Here is a 20423-nt window from a genome sequence, read left to right on the forward strand (position 1 = left end):
AATGTATTATATTATAATTTTTATATAAATATATACATATACATTTAGAGCTTGACATAACTAGAATATGAGTGGTAATATATAAAACATAATTTATATAATAATAAATAAATTATTTTTACTCACAGATAGCAATTTTGTCTAATATAATTTAGAGCTTGATATAACTAGAATATTTATATATACACTTGTATAAATGTATATAATAAATTAACTCTATAATTACATTTTCCAGTAGTTTATAATAATTTTTATTCACAAATAGCAATTTCTTATATACACGCTATATTGCCAAAAGTTTTGGGATTTCTGCCTTCACATGCACATGAACTTTAACGCCATCCCATTCTTAATCTGTAGGGTTTAATATGGAGTCGCCCACCCTTCACAGCTCTAACAGCTTCAGCTCTTCTGGGAAGGCTTTCCTCAAGGTTTAGGAGTGTGTTTATTCTTCATTAGTGATGTTGGACGAGAAGGCCTGGCTCTCAGTCTCCGCTCTAATTCATCCCAAAGCTGTTCTATCGGGTTGAGGTCAGGACTCAAGTTCCTCCACACCAAACTCGCTCATCCATGTCTTTATGGAGACGCTTTGTGCACTGGTGCATGCTGGGACAGGAAGGGGCCGTCCACAAACTGTTCCCACAAAGTTGGGAGCATGAAATTGTCCAAAATGTCTTGGTGAAGCATTAAGAGTTGTAACCCCTGAAAAACAACCCCCACCCCATAATCCCCCCACCACCAAACTTTACACTTGGCACAATGCGGTCAGGCAAGTCCCGTTCTCCTGGCAACTGCCAAACCCAAGGCGTTTCTCAATGTCAAGGAAGGATCCTTGGAAGCCAGAATTCCGAGGATGCTACGTCATCGACGTCCGTCGAAGGGCTGTTCCAATGTTGAGGATCCTCGGAATTTCAACCAAGATCTGAGTCCTTCGTTCGAAAAATATGCCATATACAGGAAAGGATGCATACGAGTAGACTTCGCGCACTTAGCGTTCTCAAATCACCCACAATCCTATGCGCGCAGCTTTGCTATCTTGTTCAAAAAATACAAAATATCGGACGTTGGCGGAGTCGGAGCGTTAACGGGGCAATATGCTTTCAAGTGTAAGTATTTACGTTACCAAACATTTGTTATAACCGTAGTAAATATAAGTAAAGTTTAATTTTAAACAGTACAAATTACAACCGTATTGATATTATACAAATGACGTTATTGATGGCTAAAGGACCTTTTCACTGACGTAATGAGGCTGACGCGCACTTGCAAGCCTGTTCCATTTACTTGTTTTCCGAATGCTAAAGAGGAGTCTCGCCTAGCCTCTGAAGGAAGTGACTTGGAAGGACTAGTCCTACAGAGGAAGGATCCTTGACATTGAGAAACACCTATGGACTCGTCCATGGGATTGTCGGACAGAGAAGCGTGATTGGTCACTCAGAGAACACGTCTCCACTGCTCTAGAGTCCAGTGGCGGCACACTTTACCCCACTGCATCCCACAGTTGGTAACGTAAGGCTTGGATGAGCTGCTCGGCCATGGAAACCCATGAAGCTCTACACACTGTTCTTGAGCTCATCTGAAGGACACAGAAGTTTGGAGGTCTATTGAATCTGCGCTCTGTGACCCTCAGCATGCGCTGACCCCGCTCTTTGTGGCTGAGTTTCTGTTGTTCCCAATCGCTTTGTTATAATCCTGTGGAATATTTAGTATAATATTCAGATTTATTGCACAGGTGTCCACCGATCACGGCCCAGTTCTCTGAGCTCCTGAGAGCGGCTCATTCTCTCACTAATGTGTGTAGAAGCGAACACACACACACACACACACTCCTGAGACTGGCCCATTCTCTCACTAATGTGTGTAGAAGCGTCTCCTAGAGCTTGATTTATACACCTCAGCTTATATAATTAGTAATGATAGATTTAGCTGTTAGACGTTTGGACGCTGCTGTATGTACACACACACACACACACACACATTAGCGGCGGATGATAATACTGCCCCGTCCTGCCCTGAGAGGTGCCATCCTACATTCAGACCTGCCACAGACCCATTAACCAGCCTGTGTGTGTGTGTGTGTGTGTGTGTGTGTGTGTGTGTGTGTTTGCACGGAGTGAGTGCTTTCCATCGGATTGCCCCGCGCAGAGGCTCACCCGAGGGGCACGATGCCATTAGCGCCCGACCCTCCAGCAGACACGCGTGTGCCACGAGAACGCCAGCGCGTGATCACGACCCGTGAACTTAAAGACCCTTCAAAACTCACACACCATAACAGTGGCGAATCGCTCAGGAAATAGCGATGGAAAATGTGAGGTGGCGTGAAACAGGATGATGGGCCATTGAGGAAAAAACGGACATGTGTCACCGGTAACCTTTTTGCTTAATGTAGCGTGTGTGTGGGTGGAATCAGCTCAGTCCTGAATGGAAAATCGCTCCATCTTTCCTACGTCTCCCTGTGACCCTGGAGTAAAACACACACACATGACCATCACACACACACACATTTATTTTGGTTACACTGTGAAATGTGGGCGACTTAATCAAAAGTAAATAAATCCCGGAGTTGCTATGGCGCGTGTGGAGAGCGTAGTATTTCCTGAGGTGAAGCTGGAGCTGGTGGTGTTCATGTCATGTGATCGCTGTGTGTTTCAGCTCACGCTCTGCCCATGTTCCGCGAGGCTCGCCAGCGCAGCACCAGGAAGCAGCTGGAGAAGGACCGACTGGACCCGCTCAAATCCCACAAACCCGAGCCGCCCGTCTCCGGTCCAGGTGAGGAAAAGCTCCTGAGGCTCTGACTCTCGTTTAGAAAGCATTACACACACACACACACACACACACACATCCCTCATTCTGTAGACGGAGAACTTCTGCATGTGTTAGATAAGAAACGTGTTCTGACCATCAGTTCATTTAAATAAAATTCTTATTTATGTCTCATGTTTTTCATGCAAAATGGTTGACTATTAAAACATTGCTTAAAATTGTGACATCCAGGAAGTGATATTGTTTGAGTCATGCAGGAATGACAGGAAGATAAATTATCACAAATATTTTCCTTTATTTGTTATATTTTTTTATCTAATTAAAGTTATTATATTATATATTATATTATATTATGTTAAATTATTATATTATATTATTTTAGTATTTTATATTATATTTTTATCTAATATTATATTTTGTATTTTGTTATATTAGTTATATTTTATAAATTATATTATAATATAATATAAATTATTTTTATTTTTTAATAAGTTTTTTATTTTATTTTATTTTATTGTATTTTATTATATTAATTATATTATATTATTTTTATTTTTATATTTATATTTTGCATTATATTGTATTATATTAATTGTATTATATCTTATATTATTTTTTGTTTTTATTTTAGTATTTTATATTATATTTGTATTTTTATATATTATATATTATAACATTAATTAATTTAGAAAACATTTTTTATTGTATTTTATTATATTATATTAATTATATTATATTAATCAATAACTACAAACCAAAATTAGGGTTAAACTAGTAAACTACAATTTTTTATGTAATAAATAATATATAAAATATTTAATTATATTTAAATGTGTGTGTGTGTGTACGTATATATGTATGTATGTGTATATATATGTATGTATATATATATATATATATATATATATATATATATATATATATATAAAATATATTATATAAATCATTACCTAAATACATACATTAAAAAATTTTTATTATATTAAATAAAAATAAAGTCTAAATATATAAATAAATATATATATATATATATATATATATATATATATATATATATATATAATTATTATTATTATTATTATTAATTTTTTTTTTTATTTAGTACATTTTTGTTGATAGAAAAAGACACAATTACCCAAATCAAGTTTTAAACTGTATTGCTCCGTCCAGTGCCAGTGTTTACACACTTAAAACAAATAATAAACAAATAATAAACTGAAATGAAATGGCTCTTATAATATTATAATTCATCAGAGCCTCCTGAGGTTTAGCTCATGCTTTCATGAATCATTTGCTCAGAAATGTAACTTTTCAACTGTATATTATCAAGCCCAATGTTGCACAGTGTCCACATAAGCGGCCGGAGTGAGTCTGAGTCTCAATGCCAAGATGTTCCGGCTCTGAGACACAGTAAACACTGCTGGAGATTACATTAGTCCTGGCAGAGGCTCAGCTCTCCGATCAGTCTCCGCTCCTCATGTTTAATCACAGCGTAAATACACTTTCCCTGCGTGGAGGAGGATGTTTTACTTAAAGACTCGATTCTGCTTTTTCCGTGTTCGTCTGTCTTTAGTGTGTGATGTTTCTGTTCTTCTCTCTATCAGTGTTTCTGAACTCCCTTGAGTTTTCTTCCAGGACCGAACGCGTCACAATATTCCACGTTTTAATAATTAATACGCAGGATAAAGGGGCGGGGCCTGGTTGAGTTAGTCATGTGTTGAAACCATAGATATCTATATTAAAGGCTAGATGTCTTACGGCGGAGTCTCTAACATCATCACCGGCGGCCATCTTGTCACAGGCGAGCTTTCTGACAGGCTCCTGATGTAAGGCGAGCTGAACACAAACTCTTATCTCACTGAAATATTGACGGATTTACAAATGGTTTGGTTTCTTACAAACGTTATTAACGTGGCTATAATTATGGATGCTTGAATAAATTATGAATAATTTTTCACATGCAGTGTCATAACTACATCTCTGACGTTTATAACAAACCAAACAATTTGAAAATCGGTAGAAAATTTAGCAAGTTATGGTTATTTAAAAAGTGCAAGCACCATTAAAACACAATGTTACGAGTGAGCGAGCTGACTGTGACAAGATGGCCGCCGGACGTCGACCTCCATTGGCCAGCAGCGCGGACGAGACATCTAGCCTTTATTATGTATATCTATGGTTGAAACTGCTGGTTATGGTAAGGGGCGGGACACTTGACCAATCACAACACACTGCTCCAGCCGACCAATCAGAGCACAGTGTGCTTTCAGAAGGAGGGGCTTCATAGAGACAGGAACTAAGCAGAGCGTTACTGACAGACTGGGAAGAGAGGAGCCGCAACAATGGAGACCTTGTCATTTCAGACTTATAACAAAAAACAGAACAATGTCTAAAAGCGGATATGTGACAAAGTGTAGAGCAAACAAGCTAAACAAAACCCACAACCAAAAACCCAGACGTTTTTATAAGCTATTGACCCAAAAAACGAGCGTTTAAGGACAAAAAAGTGGACACAGGCCATTGAGACACGTTATATTACACTGAGAAGTGCACACACTAGAGGAGAACGTCATCAGAGACAGGAAATATCATATATAAAACTGACATTTGGAGATTTGACTTAACAGTGACAACATATTTACTGCACACATAGACAAACTGAGACACACTGAGTGTCAGGATCCCCAAATGTCCCCATTCTTCAGCTGAAGCGTCACGTTTTACTGCCTTTATCCACTTTTGTCTCCTTAAACTCTCGTTTTTTTGGGTCGACAGCTTATAAAAACTTATTTCTGTGTTGTTTAGCTTGTTTGCTGTACACTTTGTCACATATCAGCTTTTAGACATTGTTCTGTTTTTTGTTATAAGTCCGAAATGACAAGGATGCCGCCTCACGCAATACAAAGTCAATGGAGAGCGTTGGATTGACCCCCGTGTGGGCGTGGCCTAAATACACTCTGTCTCTATGGAGAATATGAGGAAATAATCAACATTACAGCAGGAAAACCTGCTCTAGTAGAGCCAGAAACAGTGTGTGAGTGTGTGAGTGTGAGTGTGAGTGTGAGTGTGAGTGTGAGTGTGAGTGTGAGTGTGAGTGTGAGTGTGAGTGTGAGTGTGAGTGTGAGTGTGTGTGTGTGTGTGTGTGTGTGTGTGTGTGTGTGTGTGTGTGTGTGTGTGTGTGTGTGTGTGTGTGTGTGTGTGTTTGTTCAGCTCTGATCTTCGCTTTTGTCCTCGAGCAGGTCGGGGTGGTCGTGTGGCGGCCCATGGAGGAACGCTGTCCTCCTTCATCGTGAAAAACATCGCCCTGGACAAAACCGATGACAGTAACCCACGAGAGGCCATCCTGCGCCACGCCAAAGAAGCCGCAGAGAACCCTTACTGGGTCGCCCCGGCCTATAAGAAGTAAGACACAGACCAGAGCAGAGAGTGTTCACTTCATCTGACACACACACACCAGCGCTGATCCCCAGTGCAGACCTCAGTGTTCCCTACACCACCACAATCAGTGTACGGCTATCTATAATACAGCACACTATATAGGGGACGACTATAATACAGCGCACTATATAGGGGATGGGGAACTATAATACAGCACACTATATAGGGGACGACTATAATACAGCGCACTATATAGGGGACGACTATAATACAGCGCACTATATAGGGGACGACTATAATACAGCGCACTATATAGGGGATGGGGAACTATAATACAGCACACTATATAGGGGACGACTATAATACAGCGCACTATATAGGGGATGGGGAACTATAATACAGCACACTATATAGGGGACGACTATAATACAGCGCACTATATAGGGGACGACTATAATACAGCGCACTATATAGGGGATGGGGAACTATAATACAGCACACTATATAGGGGACGACTATAATACAGCGCACTATATAGGGGATGGGGAACTATAATACAGCGCACTATATAGGGGATGGGGAACTATAATACAGCTCACTATATAGGGGATGGGGAACTATAATACAGCACACTATATAGGGGATGGGGAACTATAATACAGCGCACTATATAGGGGATGGGGAACTATAATACAGCGCACTATATAGGGGATGGGGAACTATAATACAGCGCACTATATAGGGGATGGGGAACTATAATACAGCTCACTATATAGGGGATGGGGAACTATAATACAGCACACTATATAGGGGATGGGGAACTATAATACAGCGCACTATATAGGGGATGGGGAACTATAATACAGCGCACTATATAGGGGATGGGGAACTATAATACAGCGCACTATATAGGGGATGGGGAACTATAATACAGCGCACTATATAGGGGATGGGGAACTATAATACAGCTCACTATATAGGGGATGGGGAACTATAATACAGCACACTATATAGGGGATGGGGAACTATAATACAGCGCACTATATAGGGGATGGGGAACTATAATACAGCGCACTATATAGGGGATGGGGAACTATAATACAGCGCACTATATAGGGGATGGGGAACTATAATACAGCGCACTATATAGGGGATGGGGAACTATAATACAGCGCACTATATAGGGGATGGGGAACTATAATACAGCGCACTATATAGGGGATGGGGAACTATAATACAGCGCACTATATAGGGGATGGGGAACTATAATACAGCGCACTATATAGGGGATGGGGAACTATAATACAGCACACTATATAGGGGATGGGGAACTATAATACAGCGCACTATATAGGGGATGGGGAACTATAATACAGCGCACTATATAGGGGATGGGAAACTATAATACAGCGCACTATATAGGGGATGGGGAACTATAATACAGCGCACTATATAGGGGATGGGGAACTATAATACAGCACACTATATAGGGGATGGGGAACTATAATACAGCACACTATATAGGGGATGGGGAACTATAATACAGCACACTATATAGGGGATGGGGAACTATAATACAGCACACTATATAGGGGATGGGGAACTATAATACAGCGCACTATATAGGGGATGGGGAACTATAATACAGCACACTATATAGGGGATGGGGAACTATAATACAGCGCACTATATAGGGGATGGGGAACTATAATACAGCACACTATATAGGGGATGGGGAACTATAATACAGCACACTATATAGGGGATGGGGAACTATAATACAGCACACTATATAGGGGATGGGGAACTATAATACAGCACACTATATAGGGGATGGGGAACTATAATGCAGCGCACTATATAGGGGATGGGGAACTATAATACAGCACACTATATAGGGGATGGGGAACTATAATACAGCACACTATATAGGGGATGGGGAACTATAATACAGCACACTATATAGGGGATGGGGAACTATAATACAGCACACTATATAGGGGATGGGGAACTATAATACAGCACACTATATAGGGGATGGGGAACTATAATACAGCACACTATATAGGGGATGGGGAACTATAATACAGCGCACTATATAGGGGATGGGGAACTATAATACAGCGCACTATATAGGGGATGGGGAACTATAATACAGCGCACTATATAGGGGATGGGGAACTATAATACAGCGCACTATATAGGGGATGGGGAACTATAATACAGCGCACTATATAGGGGATGGGGAACTATAATACAGCACACTATATAGGGGATGGGGAACTATAATACAGCGCACTATATAGGGGGTGGGGAACTATAATACAGCGCACTATATAGGGGATGGGGAACTATAATACAGCACACTATATAGGGGATGGGGAACTATAATACAGCGCACTATATAGGGGATGGGGAACTATAATACAGCACACTATATAGGGGATGGGGAACTATAATACAGCACACTATATAGGGGATGGGGAACTATAATACAGCACACTATATAGGGGATGGGGAACTATAATACAGCACACTATATAGGGGATGGGGAACTATAATACAGCACACTATATAGGGGATGGGGAACTATAATACAGCACACTATATAGGGGATGGGGAACTATAATACAGCGCACTATATAGGGGATGGGGAACTATAATACAGCACACTATATAGGGGATGGGGAACTATAATACAGCGCACTATATAGGGGATGGGGAACTATAATACAGCACACTATATAGGGGATGGGGAACTATAATACAGCACACTATATAGGGGATGGGGAACTATAATACAGCACACTATATAGGGGATGGGGAACTATAATACAGCACACTATATAGGGGATGGGGAACTATAATGCAGCGCACTATATAGGGGATGGGGAACTATAATACAGCACACTATATAGGGGATGGGGAACTATAATACAGCACACTATATAGGGGATGGGGAACTATAATACAGCACACTATATAGGGGATGGGGAACTATAATACAGCACACTATATAGGGGATGGGGAACTATAATACAGCACACTATATAGGGGATGGGGAACTATAATACAGCACACTATATAGGGGATGGGGAACTATAATACAGCGCACTATATAGGGGATGGGGAACTATAATACAGCGCACTATATAGGGGATGGGGAACTATAATACAGCGCACTATATAGGGGATGGGGAACTATAATACAGCGCACTATATAGGGGATGGGGAACTATAATACAGCGCACTATATAGGGGATGGGGAACTATAATACAGCACACTATATAGGGGATGGGGAACTATAATACAGCGCACTATATAGGGGGTGGGGAACTATAATACAGCGCACTATATAGGGGATGGGGAACTATAATACAGCACACTATATAGGGGATGGGGAACTATAATACAGCGCACTATATAGGGGATGGGGAACTATAATACAGCGCACTATATAGGGGATGGGGAACTATAATACAGCGCACTATATAGGGGATGGGGAACTATAATACAGCGCACTATATAGGGGATGGGGAACTATAATACAGCGCACTATATAGGGGATGGGGAACTATAATACAGCGCACTATATAGGGGATGGGGAACTATAATACAGCACACTATATAGGGGATGGGGAACTATAATACAGCGCACTATATAGGGGATGGGGAACTATAATACAGCGCACTATATAGGGGATGGGGAACTATAATACAGCACACTATATAGGGGATGGGGAACTATAATACAGCGCACTATATAGGGGATGGGGAACTATAATACAGCGCACTATATAGGGGATGGGGAACTATAATACAGCACACTATATAGGGGATGGGGAACTATAATACAGCTCACTATATAGGGGATGGGGAACTATAATACACCACCACAATCAGTGTGTACGGCTATCTATAATACAGCACACTATATAGGGGATGGGGAACAATCAGATGCCGCACTATATAGGGGATAGGGAACAATCAGACGGCACACTATATAGGGGATGGGGAACGATCAGATGGTGTACTATATAGAGGATAGGGAACGATCAGACGGTGCACTATGTAGGGGACAGGGAACAATCAGATGGCGCACTATAGGGGATGGGGATCAGTTTTGAAAATGTGGTTTCAGTTTTGAACAATGCTTGTTAGCAATTGAAGAAACCTACATACACAATATTAAGATGAACTGTTAATGAAACTACTGATCCTGAGGATGAATGAACAACATCATAAACCTGCATGTAAATCATTCGCAGCTAACATACTAAGTTTAATACTGGCACTTTTTGTTAATTTCATGACTTACTAATCGACATGCATTGTTTCATGCTCGTAGTTTATTTTGCGCTTTATTTATGATCAAGGGAGATCCACCGCGTTTGCGCGTGCAATTGACCTATCGGTAAGCCCCTCCCATCGAACGCCGATGAGCCAATGGCAGTTGAGTATCAGTTGCGCTGGGACCGGAACTCGGACATCTTTAGGTTTCAGCGCCATAGAGAAACATTGGAAAACCCGAAGCTGTCATCGGTTTGGTGTTTATGCTATAAAAATGGTAAATGTCGTGCCTGAGGGACTTCAACACTGACTCCAGGGATCCTGAGAGGGTTTTCTGGTTGTCATAAAATATAGCAACTCCGTTTGTTTGTCCGAGTTAGCAACAGTAACTAAGGGGGGCGGGGCTTACCGATTGGTCAATTGAAGAGTGTGCACTACGAGCACAATATTGACTGTCTGAGAGGACGAAAATTCTCTAACTAGGCTACTTGTTATACAGATCTGTATAATGCTGCGTTAACAGCGAATAGAGCGTCTGGCACGAGTGATTTCAATGTTAAGTCAATGGAAAGGTGCGTTGACGCGCGTATGGAGGTCCCGCGGCGCGGAAGGCGTGTTTCGCGTGGCGCGAAGGACGTGAATCCGCCTCATTCGCGCGTCCAGTTTGCACGAATGACGCGAATTGAGCGTCTTGCGCGATACACGCGTTACACGCGAGTGGTGCTTTTGTGCATTCACGCGTTAAAAGCGAATTCGGGTCTGAAGCCCGAGTTCAAAAATGTGAACTTTGGCGTCAATTCGCGCCGCGTTAACCAATCAGGAGCCTGCTCGCTGCGGTCACGTGGTAAAGTGACGTGATGAGAAACCCTGCATAAATTAAAATAGTACTATTGTGTCACAAAATGTAGTTTTAAGACTTTTTCAGGTGAGAATGTGGTTGTTTAAAGCTCAAATCTGTGGTTTATTGATAAAGAGAGTGCCTATTTAAAAAAAATGATCTTGTGTTTGTGGAGTTGAGCTCCAGGCGATCAGCGGGTGCTCAGCGCTCATTAACCCCAGCGAGAGCAGCCTTTCCTCGGCCAGTCCTTCTGCCGTCTGCCACTGGTCTGATGGCCTGTAGTGGTTCGTCTTGTGTAGATCTAACGGCCGATCTTTGGTGTCATGAATCTATAATTTGTTGTCTGCCCAATCGTTTAGACTGAGGGCAAAGAGAAGTTTCATAACTTTATTTTCTAAGGATATTTAAATATAGATGCAGTGAAGATAATGTAGGAGTTGCCTGGACCACATTTGAGTGGCTATTAATGTTTAATATATATTTTTAATGAAAATGAAAAGAGACAGAGTGGTGTTTTATGACATTTCTCCTGGAGTGCCTTGAACGCGCGTCAATTTCACTTCAAACGTTCGATTTATACGCGCGAATGCATTCAAAATGTTCGCGCGTGAAACTAGACACGATTTTGACGCTCTATTCGCGTTTGGTGTGAACGCAGTATTATGCTTCTGGTTTTGATTGTGTTGATACCTTTCTTACAGATAATAATTATGATCATAGCGTTTGTCTTACCGAATGTGGCATCTTCCTGTCAGCAATTACAGTTTGTCTATGAGATTTACCATGAAAGACAAGCAAAAACCAAAAACAAACAAATAAACAATATAAATCCGAAATAAGTTTAAAAAAAGCTTGTGTTTTGGGAATAAATTAAATAGATCACTAACCCTAACATGCAACTTACCACTTTATTAACTTCCTAAAGTGTCATGGATTGGTACACTATTGGCTATTTAAAAAAGGGGAGGGGCTGTTGGATATGTCCCGCCCTTTCTTCCTGTTTCAGAGGAAATTACGTCAACACTGAATAATGCTGCACGTTTCAAGACATTTACAGTTTAAATTTTAGTTTTATTAATAATAGTTGTCAATATTAAGTTCAAAACGCTTGCTTATTTTGTATATAATATATATAGTCAAATGATTAAAATTTGATTGCAAATAATTTATTTGATTATTCAACAGCTTTGCTATTATAATGATCTATTTATAAATTAAATAGTTGAATTTTTATTGGTGTTTGAATGAAACGATTAGGGCAGTCAAAAGATTAATGGCGATTAATCGCATCCAAAATAAAAGTTTGTGTTTACATAATATATGTGTGTTAATTATTATTTATATATAAATACACACACATTCATGCATATATTTAAGAAATATTTGCATGTATATACTGTATATACATTTATATAATCAAATTAATGTTTTATATATAAAAATAATATTTTTTTCTTAAATATATACATGCTTGTGTGTGTATTTATATATAAATAATAATTAACACACATATATTATGTAAACACAAACTTTTATTTTGGATGCGATTAATCGCCATTAATCTTTTGACAGCCCTAGAAACGATATTTATAATCTACATATTGGTTGTATTTTCCCACTGAGCTCATACTGGTGTTTTCTGGGATTGCCTTTTATTGATGAAAGCATGTGATGCTGCTTGATAATTTGGTGTAATGAGGTAATATCTCAGAAGGCAGTGCAATTACAGCAGCTGGCAGGTGCACAGGTGACGCCGGAGAGCCGGGAGTCTCACACACACACACACACACACACAGAGTGTTGCTGAAACTGGAGCAGCGGTTCAGATGACACCTGTGTGTCACACCTCGGCTAACAGATGCATTAATGTTTGACGGGTTTGGAGATCAGGTGACACACTGAGCGCTGAAGGGGGGGGGGGGGGGGCGTGATTCTCGAGCACGGGGCGGTTTTACTTCACCATCCCAAAATAACAAATACAGTGACCCTGAGAAGAATGTGAACTCTTAAAAGTGTCTAAAAGTCTTTGCATTACAGAACAAAATACAGCGATTGAGTGAGAGAAGAACAATAAACTACACCCTCGTGTGTGTGTGTGTGTGTGTGTGTGTGTGTGTGTGTGTGTGTGTGTGTGTGTGTGTGTGTGTGTGTGTGTGTGTGTGTGTGTGTGTGTGTGTGTGTGTGTGTGTGTGTGTGTGTGTGTGTGTGTGTGTGTGTGTGTGTGTGTGTGTGTGTGTGTGTGTGTGTGTGTGTTCTGTGTCTAATGCAGTGGCATTATTTCAGATATTTTTAAGTGTGTGAATATGTTTGTGTTTGGTAAAATCAACGAATTATTCCATATCTCGTGCCTTTTGGCGTCTCTGGACTGAGGAGGAACTAAAGGACATCATCACGCTAGTCAAGGTTTCAATATACATTTTCTTGAAATATTTTCTATTTAATTAAAATGTATATAATACATATTTTTAAATGATCCATTTTTGTTTATTGGTAGAAAAATACTTTTTTTAAAAGTTTTAAATGTATGTTTGCTTAATTTTATTTTTATTTATTATATAAACAATTTTAAATATTTTTTATTTAATTAATGTTAATTGGTAGAAAAAGTAAGATAAGATAAGTTTATATAATATATTTTTTATTTAATACATTTTTGTTTATGTAAATTGGTAGAAAAAAAACACCAGTTAATTGTTAAATATATGTATTTACTTAAAACATATTTTGTAATATATATATATATATATATATATATATATATATATATATATATATATATATATATATATATATATATATATATATATATATATATATATATATATATATATATATATATATATATATATTTACATATATAAATTATACAATTTTATTAAATTAATTTTTGTTTGTTTATAGACATATATTAAACATATATTAATTATTATATAAATAAGTGTATATAATATATTTTTAAAAAAATTGTGTATATATATATATATTTACCTAAAATATATTAAAGTATATTAAGTATTATATAAATAAATGTATATAATATATATTTTTATTTAATATATTTTTGTTTGTGTTTAATGTTTATTGGTGGAAAAAGGCAAAAATACCCGAGTGAAGTTTGAAATGTCTCCTTATCTTCTGCTTCTGGCTGCTCTGCCGTGCGGATTATCATCTGATAAAACATCCACAGCCGTTGCCAAAAATGCAATTTCTTTGTTATGATTTCCTTAATACTCCAGTGATGGATTACATCCTTTTATTTGAGTTTTTACAAAATACTAAAATAAGATCTGAAGAAGGCCAAATTCATGAGAGGAGTGACTCCATGGGCGGTGTTCCAGGTGTGTGTGTGTGTGTGTGTGTGTGTGTGTGTGTGTGTGTGTGTGTGTGAGTGAGTGTGAGAGTCTGTGTCTGAGTCTGTGTCTCTGTCTGTGTGTCTGAGTCTGTGTGTGTGTGTGTGTGTGTGTGTGTGTGTGTGTGTGTGTCTGAGTCTGTGTGTGTGTCTCTGTCTGTGTGTCTGAGTCTGTGTCTGTGTGTGTGTGTGTGTGTGTGTGTGTGTGTGTGTGTGTGTGTGTGTGTGTGTGTGTGTGTGTGTGTGTGTGTGTGTGTGTGTGTGTGTGTGTCTGTCTGTCTGTCTGTCTGTCTCTGTGTGTGTGTGTGTGTGTGTGTGTGTGTGTGTGTGTGTGTGTGTGTGTGTGTGTGTGTGTGTGTGTGTGTGTGTGTGTGTGTGTGTGTGTGTGTGTGTGTGTGTGTGTGTGTGTGTGTGTGTGTGTGGTTATGCTCCTGAAATCTGCTGTGTGATAAGAGGCTGTCAGGTCTGGTATCTGCTCATCTCTTCTTCTGTTGAGTGTTTATCTGGAGAATAACACATGATCTGTTTTCCGTGGTGGTCCGTTCACGACAGAATCAAGCCAACAAAAGCTGTGTGTGTGACGGCTGCGTGACCAGATCAGAGCCGTGCGCTTTATGAATGAACACACACACACACACACACTGGTTCACAGATGCTGCTGTGCTTCTGTCACAGCAAAGGCTGACATCTTTAAATAAACACGTCACTGTTCATACGGGTGCAGTTTTTAAAACATGCCGCTGATTAAATCTTCACATCTCTAAAGCTTTGAGAATAGCTGTCATGTTAGTCTATTATGTGCAGTTTTGTCACAGGTGTGTGTGTGTGTGTGTAACTGTATCTTCCTCATTAGTGAGAGAAGAGCTCATCACGACAGTAATGACACACAGACGCTAACGAACACAAAGAGCTAATGCTCCTGTTACTCTCAGTGCTCGTGTCGGCCGCTTTAATTGCTGTCTTCAGGTGTCTGAACACACACACACACACACACACACACACACACTGACACTGACACCTGAGCAGGTGTGGTGTGAATTCAGGTCATCGCTGTAACGTCTGTCCTGTCGTCCGTCAGGTTTGTCCTCTGATGTGTGGCGTGTCAGATTGAGCTCAGACCTGTTGCTGCTCATCATCATTAAAAACATGATTCATTATTTCACAGTTCAGAGATTCCATCAATATCATATTGACATGCTTTCAAAACATCCCAGTAAACACAGCTAATAGAGATTAGAAGAGACAATTACATTTAAAAACATCTCACACACACACACACACTCACACTCACACACACTCACACTGACAAACACACTCAGTCACTCACTGACGCACTCACTGACGCACTCACACACAGACTCACACACACTCACACACAGACACACACACACACACACACACAGGCACGCACACACACACACTCACTCACACACTCACTCACAGACTCACACACTCATACTGACACACACACTCACACTTACACTCACAGAGACTCACACACACTCATACTGACGCAGACACTCATACTGACACACACACACACACACACTCACTCACACACTCACTCATACTGACACACACACTCACACTTGCACTCACACACAGACTCACACACACTCATACTGACACACACACACACACACACTCATACTGACACACACACACACACACACACACTCATACTGACAGACACACACACACTCACACTCATAATGACACACACTCATATTGACACACACACACACTCATACTGACACACTAACATACACACACGCGTACTGACACACACACTCACTCACTCACTCACTCACTCACACACTCACACACAGACTCACACACACTCATACTGACACACACACTCACACTTACACTCACAGAGACTCACACACACTCATACTGACACACACACACACTCACTCACACCAGGGCTGGACTGGGGCTAAAATTCGGCCCTGGCAAACCCAGCCCATCCGGCCCATGAGTTCCTCTTGAATGTTTTAACTGGGGTTAGGGCCTTAAATTGGGGTAAATAAATAAATCTAGGACAGGGACAACTAATGATGGATATTATCAAATTTATTGCAAATGCAGATAACAAACGTAATATTGCACTTTTGTCACACAGAAATGCACTTGACAGTAAACCACTGATTTTGAGCTAGGATACATTAAAGTGAATTTACTGCTTTTAAAATCTGTCATCATTTACTCACTCTCATATCGTTCCAAACCTGTATGACTTTCTCTCTTCCGTGAAACATAAAATAAGATATTTTGAAGAATGTTGGCAACCAAACCATAGGCTATACCATTGAATAACCTATTGTATGGACAAAAAAAGACTCAAATTATTTTCTTTTATGTTACACAGACAGAAATTCATTGAGGTTTGGAATGACATTAGGGTGAGTAAACGTTCACATGTTTTGGTTGAACTACCCCTTTAAAAACAATAAAAAATGTTCGAGAGTTAACACCTAATTTATGTAACACACTGATATGATATCTATCTTTCATGAGGTTCTCATTGAAATAACATGTTGTTAAATTTCATTAGATCTATTAAAAAGTTCATAAAACACAGAGAAAAAAGCTTTGTCCTTAAAGGGATAGTTCACCCAAAAATGAAAATTGTATCATCATTTACTCACCCTCAAGTTGTTCCAAACCTTTTTTCTTTGTTCTGCTGAACACAAAAGAAGATATTTTGAAGAATGTTTGTAACCAAGCAGATAGATAGATATTGACTACCATAGTAGGAAAAAGAAATACTATGGTAGTCAATAGTTGCTCTATCTGCTTGGTTACAAACATTCTTCAAAATATCTTCTTTTGTGTTCAGCAGAACAAAGAAACTCATACGGGTTTGGAACAACTTGAGGGTGAGTAAATTGACATAATTTTCATTTTTGGGTGAACTATCCCTTTAATGCATGGGATCCAGGCTTTAAAGCTGTTTTGTTGAATTATAATTTAATTACCCTACACTCAAAAAAAAAGGTTCTATATTGCACCAAAAATGGTTCTTGGCTCGTAATCATAAGGGAACCTTTTTAGTGCAATATAGCACCAATTTTAGTGCTTCAGCGGTTCTTCAGAGGTGCTATAAAGCACCTTAGTCAAAGAACAGGTGAAGAACCTCTGAAGAACCGCTGAAGCACTAAAAAGGTTCCCCTATGATTACGAGCCAAGAACCATTTTTGGTGCCATATAGAACCTTTTTTTTTTACAGTGTAATGACATTTGAACTGAGTTTAACTGTAGGTCAGTTTCATTTAACTGTATGGTAGTCACAGGTAAAATCATGCTCCTCATTACCATAGGTATATGGTTTCGAAAATAAATAAATAAATAAATAATAATAAACTATTGAATTTGCTTGTGCTAGAGTGACAAGTTTGTAGTTGTGTGTATTGCTGTTTTCCAATTTACCTCGTGATGTATTGACATGGTCGCGGCTGTTTTCAGCTGATTCACCACAGAACCTTTAATGTTCCCATATCACACGATTGACTCCGAATGTTGTTTTATACAAAGAGCCGGTTCATCACTTCATAGAGCAGCAGAAACGCAGCGCACGTTCGTCAGCGGCAGCGCTGTCGCGCGGATATTCGCCTTTTGCTAATTTTTAAACAGCGCCTAATATGGACACAGTCTATGGAGGGGGGAAGGTCTCTCTCGCTTTGGCCTGTCCATTCAGAAGACAAACCAATGGGCCGCTGTCTCTGCATGATGGGCCAGTCCGTGGCAAAAAAAAAAAATAAATAAATAACCTTGTATCGGCCCCAAAGTGCGTCGGCCCACCGGGAAAATGCCCAGTATGCCAGATTACCAGTCCAGCCCTGACTCACACACTCACTCATACTGACACACACACACACACACACACACTCATACTGACACACTCATACTGACACACACACACACACACACACACACACACACACACTCATACTGACACACACACACACACACACACACACACACACTCATACTGACACACTCACTCATACTGACACACTCATACTGACACTCACTCATACTGACACACACACACACACACACACACACACACACTCATACTGACACACACACACACACACACACACTCATACTGACACACACACACACACACACACACACACACACTCATACTGACACACACACACACACACACACACACACACACACTCACTCATACTGACACACTCATACTGACACTCACTCATACTGACACACTCATACTGACACACACACTCACACACAGACTAACACACACTCATACTGACTCACACACTCACTCATACTGACACACTCATACTGACACTCACACTCACACTTACACTCACACACAGACTAACACACACTCATACTGACTCACACACTCACTCATACTGACACACTCATACTGACAGACACACACACTCACACTTACACTCACACACAGACTAACACACACTCATACTGACACACACACACACTCATACTGACACACACACACACTCATACTGACACACACTCACACACACACACTCATATTGACACACACACACACACACTCATACTGACACACTAACATACACACGCATATTGACACACTCACTCTTTCACACTCTCACACACACACTCACACACTCATACTGACACACACACACATTCTCACACTCACACACACATACACACACGCATACTGACACTCACTCACACACTCTCTCACTCTCACACACACCCGCATACTCACACTCGCACACTCACACTCTTTCACACACACTCTCTCACACTCACACACACACACTCATACTGACACTCACTCGCACACACACACACACTCACACTCGCGCACACACACACACACTCGCGCACACACACTCACACTCGCGCACACACACTAACACTCGCGCACACTCACTCACACACACACACACTCACACTCGCGCACACTCTCACTCACACACACTCACACTCGCGCACACTCTCACACACTCTCACACACACACACAGCAGATGTTGTGTTTTAATCAGTGTGCTGTGGATGAATGAAAGTAGGGAACTAGATTAATCCTCTTCTGTCTCTCTCGGGTTCCCGTCATGATTCTGTTCTCATAGAGATGCACGTGTCCAGTGAACGGTGTGTGTGTGTGTGTGTGTGTGTGTGTGATTCTGAACGTGTCACATGACGTGTTTTCTTCCCTGGACAGGACTCAGCCAGACCCGCTGTTTGCCGAGGAGGAGGAAGAGGAAGAGGAGGCCGACAAAGATCAGCCAGAATGGAAGAAGCGCAAGATCTGAAGAGACTGGAGGAGCCGAGATGGAGCCGGGATTCTCCAGACCTTCTGTGGGAAAGAACATTTTAAGTGTGTTTGAGCAGGGAATGTGTCTCTTTGAATGCTTTAGTTCTGCTCAGATGATTCTCTGATGTCTGATGTGTTATTTCGATCTGTTGTTTTTTGCTTGTATTTTTGTCTTTTAGATTATAAATAAACACACAGTGTGGCCGAGCACACACTTCTCCAAACGCTGACAAACACTCTTTATTTGCTATTATGGGTTGAAAACCAAAAATGTGTGCACACACTCATACTGACACACACTCATACTGACACACACACACTCATACTGACACACACACTCATACTGACTCACTCTCACACACACACTCACTCACTCACACACACACACATTCACACACACACACACACACTCACTCTCACACACTCATACTGACACACTCACACACACTCTCTCACACACACTCATACTGACACACTCATACACACAATCACTCACACACACATACTGACACA

At 40.3% G+C, this 20423-nt stretch overlaps 1 protein-coding gene across 1 annotated transcript in view; it reads left to right on the forward strand.

Moving 5' to 3' along the window:
* Window positions 1-20139, forward strand: part of wdr70 (WD repeat domain 70) — a 194588-nt gene extending 174449 nt beyond the window's left edge. The window contains exons 16-18 of the mRNA XM_079803825.1: window positions 2653-2769; window positions 6003-6165; window positions 19818-20139. Of these exons, the coding sequence (XP_079659951.1) occupies window positions 2653-2769; window positions 6003-6165; window positions 19818-19908 (371 nt within the window). The 3' untranslated portion in view covers window positions 19909-20139. The remainder of the gene's footprint in view (window positions 1-2652; window positions 2770-6002; window positions 6166-19817) is intronic.
* The last annotated feature ends 284 nt before the right edge of the window (window positions 20140-20423 follow it).

The sequence above is a fragment of the Gobio gobio genome (genome assembly GCF_949357685.1).
Source record: "Gobio gobio genome assembly, chromosome: 22".
NCBI classification, from domain to species: Eukaryota; Metazoa; Chordata; class Actinopteri; order Cypriniformes; family Gobionidae; genus Gobio; species Gobio gobio.